This window comes from Molothrus aeneus, chromosome 8 (genome assembly GCF_037042795.1).
Source record: "Molothrus aeneus isolate 106 chromosome 8, BPBGC_Maene_1.0, whole genome shotgun sequence".
In the NCBI taxonomy this organism is placed as follows: domain Eukaryota; kingdom Metazoa; phylum Chordata; class Aves; order Passeriformes; family Icteridae; genus Molothrus; species Molothrus aeneus.
The window spans coordinates 36,112,565-36,136,583 of NC_089653.1; the positions used below are offsets into that span (position 1 = coordinate 36,112,565).

General features: G+C 39.6%; 2 protein-coding genes across 9 annotated transcripts in view; one reads left to right on the forward strand and one right to left on the reverse strand.

The window, feature by feature from the left end:
- The window catches only part of CFAP46 (cilia and flagella associated protein 46), a 71,168-nt gene extending 65,664 nt beyond the window's left edge, over positions 1 to 5,504 (reverse strand). The window contains exons 1-5 of the mRNA XM_066554624.1: positions 5,426 to 5,504; positions 4,948 to 5,072; positions 3,668 to 3,799; positions 766 to 830; positions 89 to 253 (exon numbers count right to left, since the gene is read on the reverse strand). Of these exons, the coding sequence (XP_066410721.1) occupies positions 89 to 253; positions 766 to 830; positions 3,668 to 3,799; positions 4,948 to 5,072; positions 5,426 to 5,474 (536 nt within the window). The 5' untranslated portion in view covers positions 5,475 to 5,504. The remainder of the gene's footprint in view (positions 1 to 88; positions 254 to 765; positions 831 to 3,667; positions 3,800 to 4,947; positions 5,073 to 5,425) is intronic.
- A 4,853-nt stretch (positions 5,505 to 10,357) lies between these two features.
- The window catches only part of ALDH18A1 (aldehyde dehydrogenase 18 family member A1), a 47,089-nt gene continuing 33,427 nt past the window's right edge, over positions 10,358 to 24,019 (forward strand). For 3 of the 8 annotated variants that reach the window (XM_066554970.1, XM_066554971.1, XM_066554974.1), the window contains exons 1-12: positions 10,358 to 10,481; positions 11,180 to 11,301; positions 12,552 to 12,682; positions 13,596 to 13,704; positions 13,779 to 13,897; positions 15,358 to 15,393; positions 15,708 to 15,782; positions 15,886 to 16,011; positions 17,250 to 17,345; positions 17,539 to 17,636; positions 18,216 to 18,381; positions 19,100 to 19,237. In XM_066554970.1, coding sequence (XP_066411067.1) covers positions 10,384 to 10,481; positions 11,180 to 11,301; positions 12,552 to 12,682; positions 13,596 to 13,704; positions 13,779 to 13,897; positions 15,358 to 15,393; positions 15,708 to 15,782; positions 15,886 to 16,011; positions 17,250 to 17,345; positions 17,539 to 17,636; positions 18,216 to 18,381; positions 19,100 to 19,237 — 1,314 coding nt within the window. In that variant the 5' untranslated portion in view covers positions 10,358 to 10,383. Of the gene's footprint in view, positions 10,482 to 11,179; positions 11,302 to 12,551; positions 12,683 to 13,595; positions 13,705 to 13,778; positions 13,898 to 15,357; positions 15,467 to 15,523; positions 15,612 to 15,707; positions 15,783 to 15,885; positions 16,012 to 17,249; positions 17,346 to 17,538; positions 17,637 to 18,215; positions 18,382 to 19,099; positions 19,238 to 22,505; positions 23,908 to 24,019 lie in introns of those variants that run through there. The other 5 variants (XM_066554981.1, XM_066554976.1, XM_066554972.1 and 2 more) reach the window with 5 other exon arrangements.

Sequence of the window (24,019 nt, forward strand, 5' to 3'; positions counted from 1 at the left end):
GTGAAATATACCTTATTAAAGGCTACCTCAGGTAGCAGTCCCAAAAGGACTACAGAATGCCCATATGAAAAAATACAATTAAACTCACATCATAAGTTCTGCTCGCCATTCGTTGTCTTGCTCTTCAATTTGGTTTAATGCTGTAACAATCTGTGAAAGGCTGGGAATAAGGCAATAGCGGAATCCAGGCTTAAGAAATGGCCTCACAAGTTGCCAATAAAGAACTGAGGCATTATATACCAAAAAAAAATACCTGAAAAAACAAGAATGAAAAAAAATCGAGTATTTCATGAACTTGAATAAACATAAAATTACAGCTTGAGTAAGACACTTCTAAGAAGTTAAAAAGTGCAACTTTGACTTTTCATTGGAGGCAATCATGACTAAGAACTGAGAAGACAAATACAACACGAGAAGAATATGGTAACTCTTGCAACTATACTCTACTTAATAATTAACCACTTAAAAATAAGCTAACATGTTGCTTTCATTCTACAGATCATAACTATAAAAGGGTAAGAAATGCTCAGATATCTAACAGCTTTAAACAGGACTTTACATTCTGTCAGTGTAAGACTGCAGTATCCTTATGTTGTCACAGCACACACAGCAGTAACAGAAGTTACAAAATGGAAGGAAAAATCAAAAGGAAAAACCCAAACAACACAACTCCATGCTACCTAATGAAAATCAAGACAAACAATTGAAAAGACAGATCAGTAGCATTTCCTGGGATTTAGAGTTAATCCTGTCAGTAGAGCCTACCTTCTTTCATGGGTTGCAAAATCTATTGCCTTCATAAAAAACAGCACAAACTTTTCAAACTCTTCCTAGAACACAACAAAGAAAAGCAAGTGCAATTTGAATATAGATTTTATAAATCAGAAGATTTTTTTGCTATTTCAATATGAACATATTTCATAAATTTTATTTTCAGACCAATCTCAACTAAAATATACTGCCAAAATAAGTTGTTGATATAGAAACAGAATAACTAAAACCTGGTTGATAGCCTATTTATAAGTTTTCCTGATTTTAAATTTTAAGACTGTATTTTCAACTTACTTTATTTCTGCCAAATATTAATTATCGGGACTGAATTTTTCCAAAACTAGAAAGCTGCATACTTTTTAAGCTTTCAGCAAAGAAAGTTCAGAAATATCCAAGAGCAAATCCAGCAGGAAAAAAAAAGTTATATTCATTTGTCCCATTAAAAATCTTGAGGAATTATTTTCTTCAAAAAGACTCCAACAGGAGTTTGGCAACAGAAAATTGTGACAGGCATGCCCTTTTTATCATTAAAGGAGCTGGGAACCAGCTCTTTAGAGGAGGAACTAGGCATCCTGGTGGAGACCAAGGCAAAGAACACCAGCCAGCAGCGTTCCCTTGCTGCAAAGGTGGCTGAACAGTGCCCAGGGATGCCTTAGGAGGAGTGCGGCCAGTAGGCTGAGGGATGTGATCTCTCCCCTTCTACTCAGCATTGGTGACAAACACTGTTCCCAGTTCTGGGCTCCTCAGTGGCAGAGACATGGTTGCTGTGGAGAGTCCAAGACAGAGCTGCAAAGGTCAAGGAAAAGCTGAAGTATCTCTCCTGTGGGGAAAGACAGAGAGCTGAGACTGTTGAGCCTGAATAAGGCAGCTCAGGGAAGATCTCATCAGTATGTACAAATTCCTGAAGGCACAGTGTAAAGAAGATGGGAGAGATAGTATTATAAAGGGATTTTTGAAAGCGTATGAGAAGGATGCAGTGCAAATAGGAAAGCCAAGGTGGAGCTGAATGAGCAGGAATGGGATGACACCAGAGGGGTTCTCTATAGTATGCTAGAAAAGAGAAACTAAAATCTCCAAGAGAATTGGGACTGATTTACTGGGCTCTGGGGTGCCATAAAAAGGGTACTGAGCAATAAATGGGAACTGCCTGGATAAAGAGAAAAACAGAGATGAAATATGTACTAAAGTAGAGAAGTTGCATTTGGCCCTAAAGAACACAAGCATCTTAATTAAGAAGGATTCCTTAGGATGGAAATCAAAATAAGGACAAATTTATCTTTTTTAAGTGAACGATGGTTACTTAGTCACACAGCATGAGATGTTGTGCCACTCATACTTTCATAAATCATCTAGGAACACAGCAGTGAAAAACTTTACAACTGATGCGAAGTGGATCTTAAAAGACCATTACAACAAATGACACAAGGAACCAAGCCAGGACTGTACAATCTGGCACCATTTTTAACTTCAAAGAAGTTAGCAAGATCCAAGAAGAAAACAGCAAATATTGATTGAGATTCACAAAACATAACAGAATAGTTTGTTAATTTAGAAACATAACTGGACATTGGATGTTTCAAACATGTATGAAGTTTAAAAGTGACCACTGACCAGTTATTCTGCATATGTGCTCACAGAAGAAAGACAATACAGAAAATGTAACAGGGAAAAGATTCTAGCTTGAAAGTCAATTCAAACACATTATTCAAAGAAACTACTATAACTTTTCTTATGTATATTTGTGAACAGAAATAACACTATGAGCTAAGATGGTAAAGGCCTAGTGGGAAAGCCATATAAGGACTGGGTGAGGTCCCAACAAACCCCTTGGTTTGTTCAGCCTGGTGGAGTCTGAGGGGAGACCTCATTGCACTCTGCAGCTTCCTCCTCAGAGGCAGTGGAGGGGCAGCACCAACCCCTGCTCTCTGTGACCAGTGACAGGATCCAAGGGAACCAGCGGAGCTGAGTCGGGGAATGTTTAGGCTGGACATCAGGAAAAGGTTCTTCTCCCAGAGCATGGTTAGGCACTGAACCGGTTCCCCAGAGCAGTGGTCATGGCCCCAAGGCTGACAGAGCTCAAGGAGCATTTGAAAAATTCTCTCAGGCACAGGGTGGGATTTTTGGAGTAGTCCTGTGCAGAGCCAGGAGTTGAACTTTGATGATCCTTATGGGTCCCCTCCAACTCGGAATACTCTATGATTCTAAACATCTGTTAAAGTTATTTTGGAGGGCTAGATATCATTTACAGATGATCAAAGCTGACTGATCACAGTACAAGGACAAGTGAAATACTCAAGACAGAAAACAGATCCCACTCCTTTTAAAAGTAGCCGGAGATAAAAACTACTTTTCATATAAAGGGAATTGTAACACCTCAAAGCAATACACAGAAGCAGAAGTATCCTGCTGAGATGCTACCACCTCTCATTTCAAAAAGCCACATCCAAGTACTACATGGACATGTTACTGATCAGTTATGGAAGTACACTGCCACAGAAATGAGCTCTGCAACCTCTCTGAGGGCCTCTTCGGTCCTCCACTTCCCATAAGCCTATGAAATGCTTCCCAAATAAAATCTGTGATTATTTCAACAGTTACAGCTAATTTGGTCTGAACGTATCATATTTAAGTAAAAAGTTAAGAGGGTGACTTAAAACAATCAACCACCTGTACAAGTACTCTTTTTTTGTTTCCTCCAAAATATTTAAAATATTAGTCTGATTCAGATGGTAAGTTTTGTTTACTCCTAAATTACTTGTTAATATATTTCCTTGGATTTTTGCACAGTCCTGATTATCCTTGTGTATTTTAAATTACTGAAAGCAACACATAAAAACCTAATAGTAAATACCTGTAAAACCAGGCTTAATATAGAGCAACCTTCATGATTTCTCACCAAATTATCCGTAGAGCGTGGAGCATGCAACTGGCCTTGGCACAAATATGCTCTGCCAAGAAACTGGTTCACAGGAAATCTTCCTTTAAAATACATCTGTAGACAATCACTGCTAATTTCCAGATATCCCAGCTAAAACCAAAACAAGGCATTTAAATATTTTAAAAATGGCAACAAATAATTAAGAATTGTTAGCTTTTTAAAATGCATGCCTAACCAAGGGTAACATCTAACTCCTTACCAGTATGTAAGCAATATTCCACAGAGATGCATATCAGTTGTGATATAAGCCTATTTATTAAAGGCATAGTTTTGTCATTCCAAATGTATTTGATAAAAAAAGCTTCTATATTTAACAAAACTACTCATTCTGTCATAGAATTGCTTACAGTACCCAAAAATGTTTCATTTTTAAAACACAATTGCTAACATAAAGACAAAATTCTTAAAAGTATTTTAAGGGTTTTTTTTAAAGGAGGCAGGATTTGTCAGTGCTACATCTCAATTTTCAGACCACAGGCAGATTTTGACTGGATTGCAGCTTGGGGAAAAAAAAAAGTTTTACTACAAACTCTGTCTGTTTAAAACTCAATCACTTATGATCATAAATTGAATATTAACAAATACTTCAAAATTTAAAATCTCAACCACATTTTATAGAAGTAATTTCAATTAGCAACAGCCTTTCATCATTAGAATCGACCAGGGCTTATTGATTATAATAATCAATACTGATTATTTATTATCAATAAATAATAATATTTATTAATTATTATTCAATAATCAATATTGAAAAATGTTGATCGTTGAATAATTAATATTTATTGATTAAATATTGATTTTTAATAAAAAATAATTATTGATTAATTATCAATAATTAATCAAAATAGTCAAATAATCAAATAATAATCAAAAATAATTATTGATTATTTTTATTAGGGTTCTTTTGCCTGGTACAGATGTTCACAAATGTATTTTCTTCAGTTGTAACCAAATTGCTTAATGCTTAGTTTTCCATAACAAGAAAAAAACAGGCATGGCAAAAAATTTTCTATATATCACAGTACACCTTGCTAATTTGGGTACAATTACAAAACTCACAAATCACAGAGTTTTAATGGAAAATGCATATTTAAACAATTGCTCTCCAAAACCAGAATGGTGTAGTACTTTCCTGGGGTAGTTCTGAGATGTTTAAAATAGTAACTGTAACAGCTGTAAATGCAGTGCATCGTATACGTGTTTTCATTCAATACAGATAAAAGACCTAAATTACAAACCTGAAGCGCTTGTTCAGCACATAAAACATATAAATCGGTGCTGATGTTATCTGTTGAATTAAGTGCAGATTCTCTTTCACTGGCTGATTTGATTAACTTGTAAGCATTCTTCAAAGCCTGAACATCTGAAATTAAACAAAAAAGGAATAAAGAAATTTTTGTTTCCAGGTGTACTGACATGATTGCATTCAAATGAGCTACACGATATCCAGTCTCTTATCTGCAGAAATAAATGAAGAATGTTTAAGGAAAATAATGTCACACACGCGTTGTTCGAAGTTAGGCATAGTTCTAAGATGAAGCAACATCATAACAACTAACAACTCTCTTACTATTTAAAGTCACCAACGTTAGCACACTAGGAAGAGAATTTAGAAAACAGATTAGGATCAAGCTGCTTTTCTATTTGAAGTCGGATTTTAATTTCACTTCTTTTTAAAGACGGCGGCGCGGTCGCAGCGGCCGGCCGCCCGCTCACCTCCTGCGCTCTCTGCGGCGAGCAGCTGCTCCCTCACCGCCAGCTCCATCCCGCGGCCGGACGAGGCTTCGCCGCGAGTGCCGCGGGGCAGCTCTGAGCCGCGAGCGCGAGGCTTTCCCGAAGGTGCCGAACGCTTGCCCGGGCAGCCCAGGGATGCGGCTGCCGGAGGCGCCCGCCAGGCATCCGCACGCCGCCCCTCGGCCGCTCGCCGCTCCCACAGCACAGGCGCGTATCCCGGCAGCGCTCCCACAACACACGCGGACCCGCCCTCACTGCCTGCCTCCCTCTCGGCCTCGCTCGAGGGGCCGGGCCGGGCCGGCCGACAGGGAGCCGCCCCCGCGGCCCGGCTGCGCTCGCGGGCTGCTCGCGAACCGCCGCGGCAACGGGCAGCTCCGGGGCGGGCGCGGCTCAAGGGCTGCGCAGGCAACGACTGATGCCTTCCTGCCCATGAACCTAGTGCTAAGAAATGCTGTCACCAGGAATCTTTGTCCCCGTGTAGAGAGCTTCTAACGTGAAACCTTTGGAAATACAGCATACACCATCTAAAGCAGAACAAAATGCCCAAGAATGTTGGGACCACATCTGCCAGTGCAGGAAGAAGTCACAGGAGAGAAGAAAGAAAAGAAAAGAAAAGAAAAGAAAAGAAAAGAAAAGAAAAGAAAAGAAAAGAAAAGAAAAGAAAAGAAAAGAAAAGAAAAGGCTGCCTGACTGCACTGACACATATCAACACACACCAAATGAAGTGTCTAGAGCCTCACCACTGCCCTTCACTTACTGAGTCATACCAGATTCTGTGAGAGAAATCACTGTGGTCATGAAGACAATTTAAAGGCTTATGTACATAAATTCAATTTTAAACCTAAACCCCTTGCACTTCAAACTAGACTGGAACTCTGTACCAATAGGCTGTTCCAGTACAAGGGTCTGTAAAGAATTCAGGAGTAGACTCAATCCTTACCTGTACTACATAACCCTTCCCTGGCTACAGTACCCATTTAAATCAAGTAACTGCCTTGCTTCTATGAATATCGATGAACAGAAATAAAACTAATCTGAAATTAGGTGGGCAAGAAAAAAACCCTATAGCAAACCTGTGTTGATTTCTGAAGCAGAAAGCAATATATTGGTCTTGTGTAATCATGTTAGATAATAACAACAGTGGCTTACTGGGGCCTACTGTGATATATATATATATATATATATATGTATATATATATATATATATACACACACACACACACACACACACACGATGTTTGTACCCAAACTTTGTAACTCTTACTTGGCTACAGCCCAGACACTTCTGAATGTCTGTTGGCAGAATCCCAGACTCAGGTAAGACTAGTGTCTCCTCATAAGCAAATGAGTATGTGAAAGCTCAACTGACTTCTGTAATGTAGAAATTACCCAAAATGGCACCACCACAATATAAACATCTAAAATTTTTCTATTACTTATTTATCCTCATGAAATACCTAGGTGTTATGACCAGTTTAAACCCTGAAGAGCAAAGAAAACTAAGTCTCTCTGCATAAAATAGAAACAACCTTGAAGGTTCAAAATATATCCAAAAAATGTGACTAAAATCAGACAAGGTCAAATGTTGTTGCCAAAAATGGGTATCTTTTATTTAATAGTAAAAGAGGCAAAGAGAAAGAAAGAGAAAATAAAGAAATAAATAGAAAAAGAAGTGTGCAAATACTCTTTTTGTATTTATGGGTTGGGGGAACCGGGGGAGACTGATAAGAGTTAGGGGGAAGCATATCACCCATCCGTGGGTCCCAGCGACTTCTCCTTGATCCCTTCGATCTGGTCTTCCTGGCGGTGAGAGTCCCCTGTCACCGCCACGCCACGCCGAGTACAGAATCCCGTGGATTAATACGGTTTTGGGCCAGGTGGGAACGCCCAGGTGCCTCCCTTGCAGGGGGCCGGGTTGACACTGTCCTTCCAAGACTCTCTCTGGCTTTGTTGCATCGTGCTGCCGTGCTTTGGTGCAGGCTCTGGGGACCCTCTTGGAGGGGCTTTGATGGGCCGTGAAACCCCTCTGCTGTTCTTGAGTGGTTGCGGCTTTTTCCCCGGGTGAAGGGTCCCTCAGCTGGGCTCCTCTGCACAGTGCCGGATGGGCGGTCACTGCGCCTCTGACCAGAGGATTCTCCAACACAGACACAGAGCCTTTTTCCTCTCACCCTTTGGTGCAAGGGTCTGTGCGAAGCCTGGCAGCTGATAGCCCTGGGGCTGCGATCTCCGCCCTGAAGGTGTTAAGCTTGTGCTTTGGGAATGTCCCCAGCCCTGAGTTGTTACTTCATCTTATCTTCATCAGCGAGCCGTGTAAAGCCTCAGTCAGAGTGTGGTGGCCTTCTCTGCAGCTTTTGTAGTACAGTTCTGCTACAACAGAAAAAAGTCTTTAATGAAAATGTTTAAGTCATAAACTATAACATTTCAGTCTCTGACACTGTGCTAGGAGTCTGGATGTATTATCTCCAATTTCAATGGAAAATTACTGGCTGCTATATAATGAAAAGTGGTCACATGGTTTGTGACTATCAAAATCAACTAATTATGTCATGGTGAAATGACCAGGAAAACATAGGAAGGAAACAAACAAGACGAAGTTAAAATCAATCATATGAATTAATTTTTAAGTTAACTGAAGGGAATTAAATCAAGGAACTGGCTAAAGAAAAAAATAATAATTGTATATTTGGGTGATGGTCATATATCGCCTCACTAAGCTTTCTGACTTTTCTAAAATCATAACCCAATATAGAATGACTGGTATCCAAATCTGAAAACTTAAGAAATAGGTATTTGTCCTCCCATTTGCTATGCAACAACAGTTATGGTCTCCTGATACTTTATAAAACAGAGACCAGTGGCAAATTGCTGGTAGATTCTGGTAAAGGGTCTGTGACCTTTACTGCCACTAGAGTCACATGTCTGTACAAATGAGAGATTAAAGTAGTCATATTAACCCACATAGTAAAAACTTTAAAAATAGAGCATCTCCTGTAAATGGTCAAAAGAAAGTGCACCAGGGAGATTACTTTACACTCCACTTGCCTTCTACAGGATTTCTTTTATTTTCCTTGAATAGATGAGGTACTAGATGACATGCCTGATTCCAGTCCTCCTAAAGGCAAGGTGAGTCTAGAGAGAATGAGAAATAGTACAGACCAAATACTTTCTAATGAGAATTATATAGATGTCAAAGGAACAATTGGTTTGCTCCATCTGCTTTTTTATTATAATTACTTCCTGATTCTTTTGCACTCTGATTTCCAGGTTCAAACATCTCATTTCATGTGTTACATGCTTGTCCTTCTCAAAGGCCTTTGATGCAGTGTGCTTTTTTAACATGTAAGAAAATACAAAAAATTTCTTACATTAAAATGTTTATGGTTTTTTTACAGTTTTCCATAACATTTTCTCACCTGTTGCTCCTTTCTTTCTGTTCTGCCCTGAAGCAGCTTAAGGCCAACTTCATTATCTGTACTGTGAATGCTGTTCCTTCTCATTACATACCGTGGAATTCGTGTGTGACCCTGAGGAGACTAGGCATATAGATTCTGTTTATTCCCAAGCTGCATACTAATGTAGAGCCATGAATGCACATAAAGGGTAATGAAGGGGAGAAACAAAAGGTTGCAAAGAGATTTAGACAAACTGGAAGTATTACCTATAGATACTATGCATCTTATTCTTTTTGTTCAGAAATTGATCATGATCACATAACTTGTATTATTATTTTCCATTATCAATCTGAATAAAAGTTTAAATCAATCTTTTGATTTTTTTTGTTTTATTTAGGTTTAATCACTTGTTCCTAGAAAGCACTTATAACAAAATCACTGAAACAGTTAATCTACTGAGGAGTGGGTGTATTTCATATAGAATGAAAGACAGTAAATGATAAGTAAATATCCAATGGCACAATGACTCTGTTGTCTGTGCTGTCCTTACTTGCCAAAATGTAGTGGCTTAAGGTATCTGTTCTCCATCTTTGCTTCTGGTGAAAATTTAGTACACACTGAACATAGGAATGAAACTACATCAAAACAAAGGCCTTGCCAGTGAGCTTTCCTTTGACAGACATGAGCAATAGAAGGTTAAGGAAGAGTTTCAAACATTGAAACTCTTGCAATGTTTCCAGAGTAAGGAATTGCAATGTTTCCAGAGTAAGGAATCCCTGAAGTATCCAACAGCTTAAAACCAGCAAACTTGAGCAGGCCCGTCACAGTACCTGCATTTTTGAAGACCTTTGGCATGCTTCCTTTCATGGATCTGGCTTATTTGACTCCTTGAATGCATGCTGACTTTTTAATCTCCACTATATTGTGCCAGTCAGATTCAGATGTTAGGTAGATATTGCCTGAAAAAGAACCTCATAAAAAGTACCTCGAAAAATATTTTTATTTAAAAGATACAACTGTAAAAGCCAAACTCTTCCAGGACTTATCTGTGTGGAATTTTAACTAAGCTCTGGCAGTTGTTTGGGAAAAATTTTCATGATGTCAAAATTAAGAATCTTCTCCCATCTGGTCCACTGGGTAGAAATGCTTCTGATACAAAGCCTAGAATTAGTGAAACACTGTGTTTTTACCTAGGCAGCTCTGCAGACCAATTTATGCACTCTAACGTAATGTAAAGCAGTGATTACTTAGTGACCAACTCAATTTATAATTTAATTTAAATTATATAAATGATCGCAGAATAAGGTAGCTCATGTTGAATGTTAGACACAACTGCTCTTAGCAAAGTCATTATGACATAATATGAATTCATTAATGGTAGATAGTTGCTAGTAGCTGTCAACATAGAGTAGCTACAGTTACCTGAAATTAACTCTTTCAAACACGCTATTTTAGAAGAGCACTGCCCCGCCCCGCCGGCCCGGCCCCGCCCCTTCGTGCCGCGCAGGCGCTGTGGCTCCGCGGGGTGTGCCGCGCTGGTGGGCGGCCATGCGCGGGTCCCGCGCGGTGCCCCCGCAGCTCCTGCTGATGGCGTCGCTGCTTGCCCTCAGCCCCGCGGGCGCGGCCCAGCGCTCCCGCGGCAGCAGGTGGGTAGGGGATGGGCTTCTGCCGCTGCCGGAGCGGGCCGAGGCGGGCCCGAGCCCGCGCTCCCGGCGGGAGCTGTGGCTTGGCTGCTTGTGCTTCGCGGTGGTATTGCCGCGCCCCCGGGCCCAGGGTCATCTTAGCGCTGGGCCGGGGACTGGGAAAGGCTTCCCGGGGCAGACAGCACAGTGGCCGGGATGAAGGGAGGCTTGGTTACTCCGTAATGAGACAGTTGGAGGTGGGAGCTGGGAAGTCCGGGTTTAAGTAAAAGGTGCTTTGGAGTGCTGTGAGGAGACGCTCAAACAAGTACAGACCGCAAGATGCTGTCAGTGAGGAAGATGGTTTCAGCTATTGGAGAGTAAAATCTGTCTTTGCAGATTGGCCTTGTGATGAGGACCGAGAGGAACTGTAATATATGGGCACTGATTTTCTTTTTAATAATTTTATTTCCCAGGAAATGTTAGAGTGATTTTTAATTACACTCACCGAGTATCCACAAAGTTACTACAATGACAAGAGAGGCTTTCTGTAACTGATTATCAATGCAGATTGTAAACCAGCTCATCTAAACTGATGAAAAGTTTATTTTCATCAAATAAAACTGTGTTGCGTTCTTGACATTATGTAATGTAAAAGATGAAATTATGCAAGTATGGTCAATTTTATAGTTTGCTGGGTGGGGTTGGGGGGCTTGTCTTTACAGGTCTGTGAGTCAAGTGTGTGTGGAAAAGTCACTAATTTTCAGAAGTAATACCCCTTATTCTACAGACATCGTTTCTGATCCTGGTGGACAAGATCCACTGTTCTGTGTGCAGTTGGATGACTGTAAGCAATCTTTCTTTTCGCATATTTTGATTGCCTCTGCTTAGGGAATATTTTTTTGAACTACATGTTGTAATTGTTGCTAATTATTTTGACTGCAGTTACAGTTTTGGAGAGACTATAGTGAATCAGGATCTTGATCACCAAAGACAAAGATCATTGCACTATTATTAAGGGTAGGGTTTCTGGCTGAGCACAAATAAGTCTTTATTAATTGCTTATGTATCTGAGATACTGTACCTAGTTGGCTACACATAGAGCAGCAGATAAGGGTTGACGTTTAAAGTATCCCACTACTATAATTTTCAGAAAGTGTTTTTCTTATTGTGTCTTGGATTCTTCATTATATATGCTTATTTTCATCCTTTCTTCTCTACTGGTGGTGATTTTTTCCACTGGTAATCATATATACTGTAGGATATGCCATTAACATTCTTTTCTCTTTTTGCTTTCCACATTGTACTTCATTTGAGTGATTCAATGTCCAGTTCCTGGCATTCAGTGCAATTGCTGTGGTCTCACATTTGAACACTTACCATTTTCTTTTTTGAGTTGTCTGGGAATTGTGACCCACAGTTCCATCTGCTTCTGACCTAAATCTTTGAGTATTTTAGGTTGAGAGGGGCTCAGGAGATTAACAGGTACAACAGCTGGTCAAAACAAGGTTAGCTTTTTATTATCTTGTCCTGCTTTCAGCTCTTTACAGATTTTGTCGGAGTGTTTTGCATGCAAGGAAGAGCAAAGAAATTATAAGAGGGTACCAATAGGAAGTCTGGAGGTTTTTTTAGGATGCCTATTGTCTATTCATACTTATCTTGAGTTTTACCAATTACCAGTTTTACTTAACTATTTTGAATACATTTAATATTGCTTTTAGTGAACTCACAAATGGGTGATTAATTTTGTAATTCAGATTTCATGTGTGTCTAATATGGGCATCTCATGGAAATCATAGCACATATTAATATAGCTGTTAAGGAGTCTTATGCTTTTTGGAAAGTTGCTTTGTGTATTAATACTTGTTTCCTGTGAACTGTATTCATGATATCATCCTGTTTTGTAGATCATATTAGCCTATTACAAGTATAACTAGCCTATTATAAGTATAATCCATTATTAATTAATATAAGGCACCAAGTAGCTTACAATTACTAAAGTTATTTATTTTAAAAATATTGGCACAGTATTTACCCTTTTCTTCTCTAGTAACTTAATATTGGTGGATTTATTTTTTTTCTCTTTTCAAACTCTAGCAAAGCTGAACTATTTCCAACAGCCACAGGATATCCAAGAATCTGATTTTGCGGAGTTCTTAGAGAAGTATGGCAGGCACTCTTTCTTAGCACCATCACAAGTTCAGCCATCATTCTCTGCTTTTTACCGCGTGAGTTGAAAGAAAATAGCAATCAATTTGCACATACGCTTTTACTAAGCCTCTCTGTAATGATGTCTAATGAGAACAGATGGAAAGATTCTTATTTTGTACCTAGAAGCCATATTATCATAGGATCATAGCATATCCTGAGTCGGATGGGACCCACAAGGATCATCAAGTCCAGCTGCTGGCCCTGCACAGGACGCCCCAGCAATCCCACCCTGTGCCTGAGAGTGTTCTCCAAGTGCTTCTTGGGCTCTGTCAGCCTTGGGACTGTGACCATTACCTGAGGAGCTTGTTCAGGGCCCAGCCACCCTCTGGGGAAGAACCTTTTCCTGATATCCAGCCTGAGCCTCCCCTGACACATTTCCAGCAGTTTCTTTGAGTCCTATCCCTTGTCACAGAGAGCAGAGATCAGTGTCTGCCCCTTGGGAGGAAGCTGCAGAGTGCAGTAAGATCTCCCCTCAGTCTCCTCCAGGCTCAACAAGCTAAGTGACTTTAGCGATTCCTTGTGTGGTTTCCCCTGGAGACCTTTCACCATCTTTGTAGCCCTCTTTGTAGCCCAGAATGCTCTCCAACAGCTTTATGGCTTATGTTGTGGCACCCAAAAGTGCCCTCAGGGCTCAAGGTGAGGCCATACCATGGTGCAGAGCAGACTGGTAGCAGTTGGTGATGCTGAGCCAGATGCACCCAGGACACAGATGGCCCTCCTGGCTACCAGAGCACATTGTTGAACTGTTTATCTCTCAGTACTTTCCATACCTTAGCATATAAAGTATTTCTGGTCAGTTGCCTTGTATTTAAGAGGTTGGACAACCTTTTAGACAAAACCAGGTGTGCACAGAGAAATATAGATATGTCTCTTGCCCTTGGCATTAGTATTCCACTGTAACTTTGTGATTTCTCCAATTTCTCTTTTCAGGCTGGTGATCCAATCCTCATCTACTTTGATTCATCATCTGTATTGAGCGTGCTTAGACAGCCAATGAAAATGGGAGCCAGTGGACTTTGTGTTGATGGGAATCCTGCTGGTTAGTAAAGGGGGAAGAATATCTTAGGGTGGTTTGCTTCTGTTTTATCTGTTGTCATGTCTTAACTCACGCAGGCTTCCTGGACAGTAAAAGCACAAGCTGTACTCGGATTTTTGCCAACTTGAGCAAGAGCTGCATGACTGACCCTGCCCTAGATGCTGCTTCCTACTACCATGACTTCACTGTGCTAAAGGTGCATTTCAAATTTCTTGCTTTTTGTCAAAATCTGAGTTGTTTGACTTTGCATTGCCTTCCACTGTGACTTCAGATAACTGTAAAACTGAAGGTCATTTGGTATGTCATTCCTGATCTCCCAATTGCTGAGGCCTTCTTGCTGGGAAACTGTGGTAGCCACTCTCTGGCCTCAGAGAGCAGCAGGCACAACTTTGCCAGGCATAGTCCCAGGGAAGACTGTGAGAAGATCAGAGAAAAGAATGATAAACAATTCTTATCTTCACTTGCTGCACCTGTTGTTGTGAACATGTAGAATGTGTTATGGAGATTTGTTTACCAAACGGTGATTTCTTAATTGGCCAATGGTGATAGTGTTTAGATTCAAGGACCAATTAAGAAAAACTGTATCCGACTGTTGGTAAGGACGATGTGTTTCTTAATAAGTATAGTATAATAAAGTGATTGATCAGCCTTCTAGAATCATAGAGTCAATGCTAATTATCACCACATCGGGGATGCTGTGCTACAACAGGAAACCTGTAAAAAATGTCATGACTGGTGGTAATCCTTCATTTCAAACTACTTTCCAATAAACTTCCATTGTTAGCAAATTCTTAATGTATTTAGCAGGTACTTCATTGATACTTCATCGTTCTAATGGCCTATCTAAAATTCTCTCGCATTTTAAACAGATTGTTTATCAAAGTATATCTTGTTTATTCCATCAGCTTGATCAACCAAGCAGTACATGTTCTCAGTAAAGAATTAGGGTGTTCTTTTTTACATAAAGTGGTATCTCTAAAATCATACTGATGCCCCCTTATTAATATTAGCTTTATTTATGTCCATATCAATTTCTTTACTATTTATCCTGACAATAAATTCAAAGTAACCAGTTTACTGTTCTGGGTTCATCCCACTCATTTTACTGAAAGCTTATATGAAAATGTCTCCTCTCAGCTTGTAGAGTTTTTCTGGTTTTCCAAGAGGAAACAACATTGTAAATAGGAGTACATATTAAGGCTGATGACTCAGTATACCCTTCTACTGGAAATCTAAATCTACTTAACTAGTAGAGAATAATCTATTGATCAGATTTAATTAATGTTTTCAGGACTTTCTTTGTCACTGTTGCCAAAGTACAGTTTTTCCTTAACTGAAGGCTGAAGTATTTGATTGCAGAAGACGGAGTTTCAGGAATGGATCAGAGATGTGGCACTTAAAAGTACCTGCATTCTGCAGGACATTAACTAGGCCAAGCTTAAATTTGTCTTTTGGTATTTTAAAATGCCTTCTGTGAACTATGTCTGTGATTTATAAATTGCAAAATGATGACGTTTACACATCTGGAATAAACAAAGTAATTTTGACAATAACTATTCAGGTTCTTTTGTAACAATGTTATGGCTTTAGTCACAAACACAGCAGTTTACTTCACTTTTTATTGGAATTGTAAAACGGTTTGCTTTTTTTCCCCAGGTCCCAATTAATGACACCGTTATGCCATCCATGAAGGTCAGTCTCATTTCTGGTTCTGAAGGGAAAATGGGAATGTGCTGTGTCCAAGACAAGATTTTTCTTGACAAAAGTAAGACATTATAGAAAAAAAGGACATAATAAGGGTGTATTTTTGAATGAATGGTAGGGCTGAATTCATGGAGGTAGCTTACTTTCCTGGAAAAAGATTGAGGATCTGGAGCAGTGTGATGTGCCCCCCAGATCACAGCAAGGAGGTAAATCTGACTTAGATGGAAAAGCAGTGAAAAAGAGTAAAAAGTGCACTCTCCTTTTAAACAGTAACTGATTGTTAATGTGCTTACTGTCTCCAGGTAAATGTCACTGCAGTCTCACCACCTGGAGCTCCCCACATGAAAGACAGTACATGCATCAATGTTGTTTCTGAGGTATGTGAATCTTCTTTCCTTTTCGAGCAGCTTACCACAAGCTTCAAGCCATTGCCCTATTACCTAACTCTGTCTCCTATTATTCTCTACATTGGACTTTCAGGTGATCTATGAGATAGAATATAGTGGCACAAGTGGGATTCAGAGTGTTTCTGTCCAGTTCAAAGTCAGCAACATCTCTGTGAACTCCAGATCCTCTCTGCAGCAGCACTTCACCATGCACTTCTGGGTTAGTATCCCCATCCTCCCTGGAATTTTACCAAGTTTGTAGTCTAGCTTGTGATTAATTTTTGTACAGAAGATACCTGGAGGGGTTAGAGCAGTTTCACTGTGATATAGTAGTAACAGAGTCCTGGGGTACAGATGATTGAAGAGGGGAGGCATTTCTGGTCTCAAATAAAGCATGCTAGTAGAAGAGTCCAGGCTCAGCACAAGCATGCAGTCTTTCATTGCAAAAATTTCAAGGAGCTGATTATTTTTATATGATGATTTTTGCTCTTGGTTTGGTTTGGTGGTTGTTTAGGTGTTTTCTGTTTGTTTGGGGGTTTTTGGTGGTTTTTTGAGGGTGGGATTTTGGGGGCTTTTTTTGGTTTATTTGGTTTTGGGCTTTTTGGCACTGTTTTATTTTGTTTGGGTTGTTTGTTTGTTTGTTTTGGGGGTATTGTTTTGGTTTTTTGTTTGTTTTGTTGCGGGATTTGACTTTGGTATTTTTGGAGGGGGGTTATTTTTTGTTTTCATTTGTTTGTTTGTTGAGGTAGAAGGGAAGATGATAAGTCAGCAGCTTGGCCTTGTGAAGGAAAGGGTTGAAGCTAAGGCTGTATGTGACGTGTTTAGTGTTTGTGAAAGAAGTTACTAAATTTATTCCAGGTACTTAACACTTTTGCCTGTGCAGCAGGAAAGAAAGTTACTTTGAGGGGGGTGGAAATCTGGGAAATACTAATGTGTGTTAAGTTCACATAAATCATGTCCCATGATTTATGTAATTCAATGTAAAATTGAATAAGTGATGACCTCAGGGGTTGGTAAGTGTGCAATGCAACTTTGTTGAAGTTATGCCCAGACTGCCATACAACCATTTAGAAGTAAAATGGTCCACTAAGAATCAGGATCAAGGCAGGGTTTGTTCTGCAGTTCTTCTGTAGAATTGCCCTGACTGATCTGTTCACTTCCTCAGAGACAAATGTTGAGCAATAGCAATTCATTGTATTGAGAGCTTTCCTGGTATTACCCACATTTCAGGATACTGACATTTAGTTTTTTACCTCCTGGACTGCAAATTAAATTGGCCAGGTAAGAAAGAGTCCTTGGAAACAAATAGTTTAAGTAGTGTATAATGATCTGGCATTCAAAAAACAGCTTACATTTACATTTTTGAGAATGCAAATTTGATCTTTGGAGATGAATGGATGTCATTGATGCTAATTTTTTCATCTTTTTCCTCTATTTCTTCTCTTTGTCGCTTTGTAGACCAGGACTCTTTCTCATATGTTGCCTAGAAGCGGAAACCCTGGCTATATCACTGAAGCACCACTGTTGATTGCAAACAGTGGTGCCAAGCAACATGTATCCTTTTTCTGCTATGAGTTTTTGTTTATCACTGGGGTTTTTTTGATTGCTGTTACTGCACTGTCTGAACTTTTATAGTGCCCTAATAGGGAAAAGGAGGAATATGGGGTGAGTGGATTGTTAAATGAGATGAGTGTTGTATGTTGTCTGTTTATACTTTTGTTTGGCTTCTTGATATGCAGTCTGTCAGATGAGCATATTAAGGAGTGAAAGTGATGGAAGTTGTTCACAATTCCTCAGGCACACAGTACAGTTTGGAAGGAATATGAGAACAGGCTGCAAAATCAGGTAACAACACACTCTGCAGTCATCCTTTCCAACAGTTGGAAGTTGTGGACTCAGAATGTTTTTCTGTAGTCTCTCATGTATTTCTGTTAAGCCTAGGTCCTTCCCTGAGGTCACCAGTGTTTCTCTACAGATCTTTCACAAACTCCTAAGAGAACATGAATATAGTAAAGATGGTGGACTGCTAGAATAATCTGAACATTGTGAAGGTCTTCTGGGACATTTTGAGGCTCTAGTCTGGCAATACGTCTTGGGCAAGAGTAGAGTTGAGGAGTGAATCTTGAAAGGTGGTTGTCTTGATGATTTAGATTGTTACTTTGACATGGCAAGCGTAGGACCACTGATGCGATAAGATGGCTGAAGAGCTGTCAGTTTTCCTTATCATTGTCCCTGCCATGTTTTTCTCCTTTCTTGTTGCTGAAAGGATTGAAACTGCATCTGTTTAATGCCAATACTTGTTGACTCATTATAAGAGCAGAAGAAATAATACTTATTGCAAAGAAAGGATGTTGACAGTGGTTTGGATTTTTTTTTTTTGTCCTGGAAATCACTTTCTTAAAGGTGTTCTTTTCTCATTTCCAGCCTATCCCCAATATTGGAAGACAGTAACTGTAGTTACATACAGCAGAAGTTATACAAGGCTTTTCAGGGGATGAACAGAACAGAAGACTTTGCTGTAACTGGCAGTGCTCATTCAACCCAGGCAGAAGAGTGGATGACCGTTCTAATTGAGAACTGCAGTGTGGAGGTAATATGAATGCAGACACACTAACTGTAAATATTTTTCCTTTCATATCTTTGTATTGCCTCGGGGAGGTGGGGTTATCAGGACTTCTTTTGTATAATGAACCTATGACTCTCAGGGGTCTTAATATGTGAAAGCAGTCATTATGGTTCATGTTCATCTTATTAGAGTACTTAGCAAAAAAAACCTCAAACCCAACAAACCCTGACAGATTTCCTATCTCTTGAATCCTGGTCATGCTATTTAAATGGGCAAAAAGAGTTAATTGCGGAATCCAGTGTTATATAATTTTCTGACAGCCTTTTGGAACTGAAAGTAGCTGGCTACTTCCTATTAATTATTATTATAATCCCTTCTGCTTTTCCAGAATAGGGAATATTTTTGTAGGGATATTTATATCCTATTATATTTCCTAATAAGGTTAAAGTTTGTGCGCCAAATGCATTGTAATAATTGTTAATCTGTGGGGGGATGGCTAAGTGGAATATGAAATCCAAGGGGTAAAGCTGAGACGAATTCTAATTGGAACTGAGATGACAATGAGATGTATGTAGCTCCAAAATGGGTGGTTGACATGACCAGAAGTTATAGAGATAGTACTGAAGTGATTGATTCAGGTTCTGTTACCTGTATTATCCAAAATATTAGACTTTGGCCATAATGGTCCTTTATCACTTTTGAAATACTATATTAAATTGATTAGCGTGTATTTTATTTTCAGGCTGTGAATTGCACTTCCTGTTGTATGGTTCCTGTGACCCTGGAGATACAGATATTGTGGACTAAAGTGGGCCTCCTGTCCAACCCACAAGCTCAAGTAGTGGGTACACGGCACTTTTACCAGTGTCAGCCCCTCAAGGTATGGAATTAAAAACCCTCCATCACACACAGAGGTTATTAAAGGGGGTTTACAGGTTATTTAAGAACCAAGGAATCAAATGGACTTGAAACTAAGTAAGTTGAGATTTATTGAATTTTAGCAGTTGTCTGGCTGCAATGGTGGCCTTCTATAGAGGAGGGTTGTTTTGTGGTCTTTTCAGTACTGTCCTCACTCAGTTGTATAACTGGAAAAGATACCTTCTTTCCAACCCTGAACTACTTTCTGCCACTTTAGGACTTAATCTTTAAACTTTCAGTTATGGTTGGTATAAAGTTGTACTTACAAACATCCAGTAACTCCATGGTTAATATTTAGTTGTCTCTTAAAGCCTTAGTATGGGATTTGAGTTTAATAATATTTCAGAGACTCCGCAGGATGCTGATAATCTGTGCAGAAGATTCCTGTTCCTCTAGAGCTTCTGAAATCACCAACAGGTAGCTGAGGAAGTGACTAATGCTGATGGCAGCATATTTGGAGAATTGGGGAGGAAGGCTGTAAGCCAGAAAAGAGGGTATTCAAGGCCAGGTTGGATGGAGTACTGAACTATCTGATCTATTTGAAGGCATCCTTCCTCATCATAGAAGGCTTGAACTATGTGACCTTTAAAGGTCCCTTCCAGCCCAGCCCATTTTGTGATTTTGTGATGTCAGCAGGAATGTGTCAGCTAACATGACCACAGAGAAAAATGAGCAGTTGAGCAGTCTTTTTCAAGCATGTCAGTGGATCCCATTGTGTTTTGTTTTTTTTTTTTGATATCACATAGTCTTTTGGGCAGCAGAAATATTTCAAGGCTTATACTTCTCTGTAAGGGCTTAGGCTGTCTGATGTGTTAACACTCTTTGAACTTCAGACTCAGTCTAAATGAGATTTTACATGCTTGTTTGAATGCATCTCATGGTACCCTTTGGTTCTCCCTCCTTGCAAAATACATGAAGAGAAGAGGCTAGGCAGATGTTAACCATGTAAAACTCATTGCCCTGAGGCAAAGTGATACTCCCACCCCATGAAAATATTTTTTAAATCACCTGTTACATGGCTTCATTAATAAATAAATTATTAATAAAATTAATTTAAAAATCTTCTGTCTGAGGAAGAAGATTTGCATTCCTAGTAAAAGTGTAGGGTGCAAATCCCTCAGGATTAGCTAATCAAGAAGAATGAGATTCAGATTTGATTTGCTTGAGCAACTGATGCTAATTACTTTAGATCCTTAAGGTATATTGCAAAGCTAATTAGAAGAAAGCAAGTTTCTGACAGCAAAAAAACCCCATGTCATTAAAATCAGTACTGACTTCATCAGTGACGTCACAAATCCACAAATTAGGATTGTTAGTAAAGACATTTTAGGAAAGGACCAACTTGCTCTATAGCCAGCAGTTATGAAGTGCAACTATTTGTAAGCATACTGGGCTGCACATTACTTTCAAATTATGCCACTTCCCAGCTTTAGCCTACAGATTCTCTATCTGAGAACTGTCCTTTAGTTCCTTTAATATTTTTTAGAGAAAGCTTTTTTTATTTATACAGCACTGTGTCACTGGAAAGTTCCCTAAGTAACTGACCAGAAAACAGAGAACCCAGGGAAGACATCCCGATTTCCACACCCATACACAATATCTGATCACAGTTATATTTGGACTTGATGAAAATACAGGACGTTTTAAAATGATGTGGAGTTCTACAAGAGCATGCTGGAAGTTGCTAATGGTTGCCTTCTCCCAGCTGTTCAGGAGGGTTTGTGTATGGAGCTTTTTTCCCTGCACTAATCTCTCTGATTTTAAGGCAGTTTTTCAAGGTCCAGGCACTTAAATCAATCATCTTGAGGCTTCTTACTGACTAGGGCAACTTGGCCTATTTTTGAGTGTGTTTACTCATTGATAGGAGAACTTGTATCAGAATTGTTTGGGAAATTCTATTTGTAACTGCTCAGCAGTGGTGAATTGTGATCAAGGTCTGATCTGGCATGGAGGGCAAGAAGGTTGTAAACTGGCTGGAAGGAGGAACATTAGGACACTTTGCAAGTGAGCGAAGTTTCCAGGTGATGACAGAAGAAATAGCCTCAGCATTTTCTTGTAGCCATTCTGGAATGGGAACTGCTCAGGGGCCACCTTTGGGCAGCAGAGCAGGCCTGGGGAATGGACCCACGGCAGGCTGAAGTGCCACATGCTGATGCTCTCAGGACTGGTGCTGCAAATGCAAAGGTGCACAAGGAATCTGCTCATGATGCCTCTTTGCACACTCCTGTAGAACCAAGACTGTACTCAATGCATTGTTCATTTTGTTTGGTTGGTTTTTTTTTAAATTTAGGCACAGTGTTTTTTAATTCACCTTGAGGATGCCACAAAAATTCCCCAATAGGAGTCGCAGTATTTTTTTCTTAAGTGTCATGAACTCTATCTTGCAAATTTTTTGAGTGCTTCCTACAGAATTTTGCTCTGAAGGCAATCTTTGAAATTCTTCTCAGGGAAGTGATTGAGGTGGTAATTTCACAGGTTGGCATAAAGCAGTGCAAGCGCAGAAGGTGTGCTGCCAGTAAATGCCCTCTCAATGTTGGCACGCAGAGCTGGGAAGTGGGGCAGAGAGTGAGGTTGCTCTTTTGGCAGCAGCATGGTCTTAAATCAGCCCAAGGTAGCCATGAAACTCCATGCAGTTCAAAGAGCTAGTGTATTAGTTTTCTTGCTACATTCCGTTAAACCAGAAAAGAACTGAGGCCTTAGAGGTTCAGTCCCCTGTGTGATCTTCACTGATCTGTCTCCTTCCTGAAACAACATCCTAAAACGTGAGCAATAAATTTATATTGTATTGGGTCCCTGCTTTAGTTTACTGACATTTATTGATAGGATTGCATCTTGTGGCAGTTCTTTCTGGTAGCAAGCACTTGTCCAAGGAGTCAGCTGATCTTTTATAAAAAATAAAGCTAGCTTGCATCTGTTCTTATTACTAACTATTTGATATGTCTTTCCTCTGAGTAGAAGGCTTACTGTAGCAGAGCTTAAGTCACTGCTGCCATTTTGGAGATCTCTAGCATACAATACACAGTAGCTACTGATCTTTACTATACCCTCAATTTACCTGCTAAGTATCAGTTTTGGGAAAGAGGTCTTACTCCTAGGACACTGAACTCTTACCATCCCAAAGACATCATGCTTGCCAGTCATCTACAGTGAGTCCCCATTAGAAAATTGGGGATGGGTATGCCTTTTATATTAAGACTGTTAAACTCTTTTTGCTTCCCTTCTTGCTGCAGTTTCTAAACATGAGCATGGTACCTGTGACAACTATTGTTACCTTCACTGACATGACGGATTGGCCAGAACCTCCACGAGGCCAGCCCCAAAAGCACTGGAAACTCCCATTTGACATCTTTTTTCCATTCAAAGTAGCCATGAATGTAGAAAGAACTTACAGAGGTGATCTGGCTGGGTATTTACTGTTGATTCTAATCATGTCTAGTATTTTCTGCTTTTGAAATAGATGGAGCCTGTATTTAAAGTGTGGTGAGTGAATTGATATATTCAGGATATGACCCAGATGATGGACTTTAGTCATCAGGTTTTTATACTATTTCTGTGATATCTGTGTGCCTTCTGTTCTTGGATTAAGCCATGTGGGCTGCTTGTCCTCTCATGTTCCTGCTCTTTGTATGTGAACCATCTGTGAACATCATTGCAGTGACACACTTGAGAAATGTAGAGATCCAGGGACATTGCTTTAAGGAAGAGAATATTAAAACTATTATTCCGTGTTCCCAGAAACCAAGAATGCTCTCTAAACCAGGGAGTATGGAGAGAGAGAAGCAAAGTTCAATCAAAGCATTTTGGAGCTGCTTTCAGTTGGAGAAGCATCTGATTTTGGAGCCGCTTTCCTGTTGGAGAAGCATTTGATTTTTCTATGCGAAACTAATCGAACATTTAAAATACAGGAGCTCTCCCAGGGGGCCTGAATTCTATTTTATGAGTAAGCATGTGTGCCAGTCACCCCTAACCTGTCCTTGTTAGATGACGACAACTGCACCTCTGTGAGATTTTTTGAATCTTGCTTTTTTTGTGTCTTTTCAAATACAGATATTCAATTGAAATTTTCATGGTTTAATCACTTTTTACATTGGCAACACTGTTGCACAGAACAAAGTAATTGTGAATGCTCTGAAATACAGTTGAATTTTAGTGGTTTGTCAAAACATCTTCCTAATCTTTTTTTTCTCCCTGGAAGAAATGGGCCTGAATAGACTTTTTCCTAGATAACAAACATTCTCTTGTTCCAGATAGGAACTGAACTGAAAATGATAACTACTGAAATTCTAGTAGCACATCAGAGAGACTTGTGAATAGTTCTGAAGCTAAAATATTGAATATTTTAGGAAAATTTGTAGATGTATTGAGACTGAAGCTTGCTGCAATACCTTACCTCTGGCTCACTCTCTGGGACTAGGAAATAAATTTATTGTTTTTGATGTTAAAGGTGGTCTGAATATCTAGACTGCCCTCTACCATCACACAGGAAATCTGCTTAATTGTTCCAGGAAGCTGTTGGATGAAAGTATATTTTTTAGCAAAAGATTTTATTATTTATCTTCTTCAGATGATGGAAAAATCTGCCCCATCTGATGCCAAGTGCTCCAATGGAATCAATAAAAGCTAAAAATTTCAGAGCCTAGTTTTAATAAAATATATTTGTTGCTTTTGTACCTATACTGCACATAGCAGCTCTGTTGCTTCTCCTCATTACAAACTTTAAAAAGAATGCAAAAATAAACTGAAA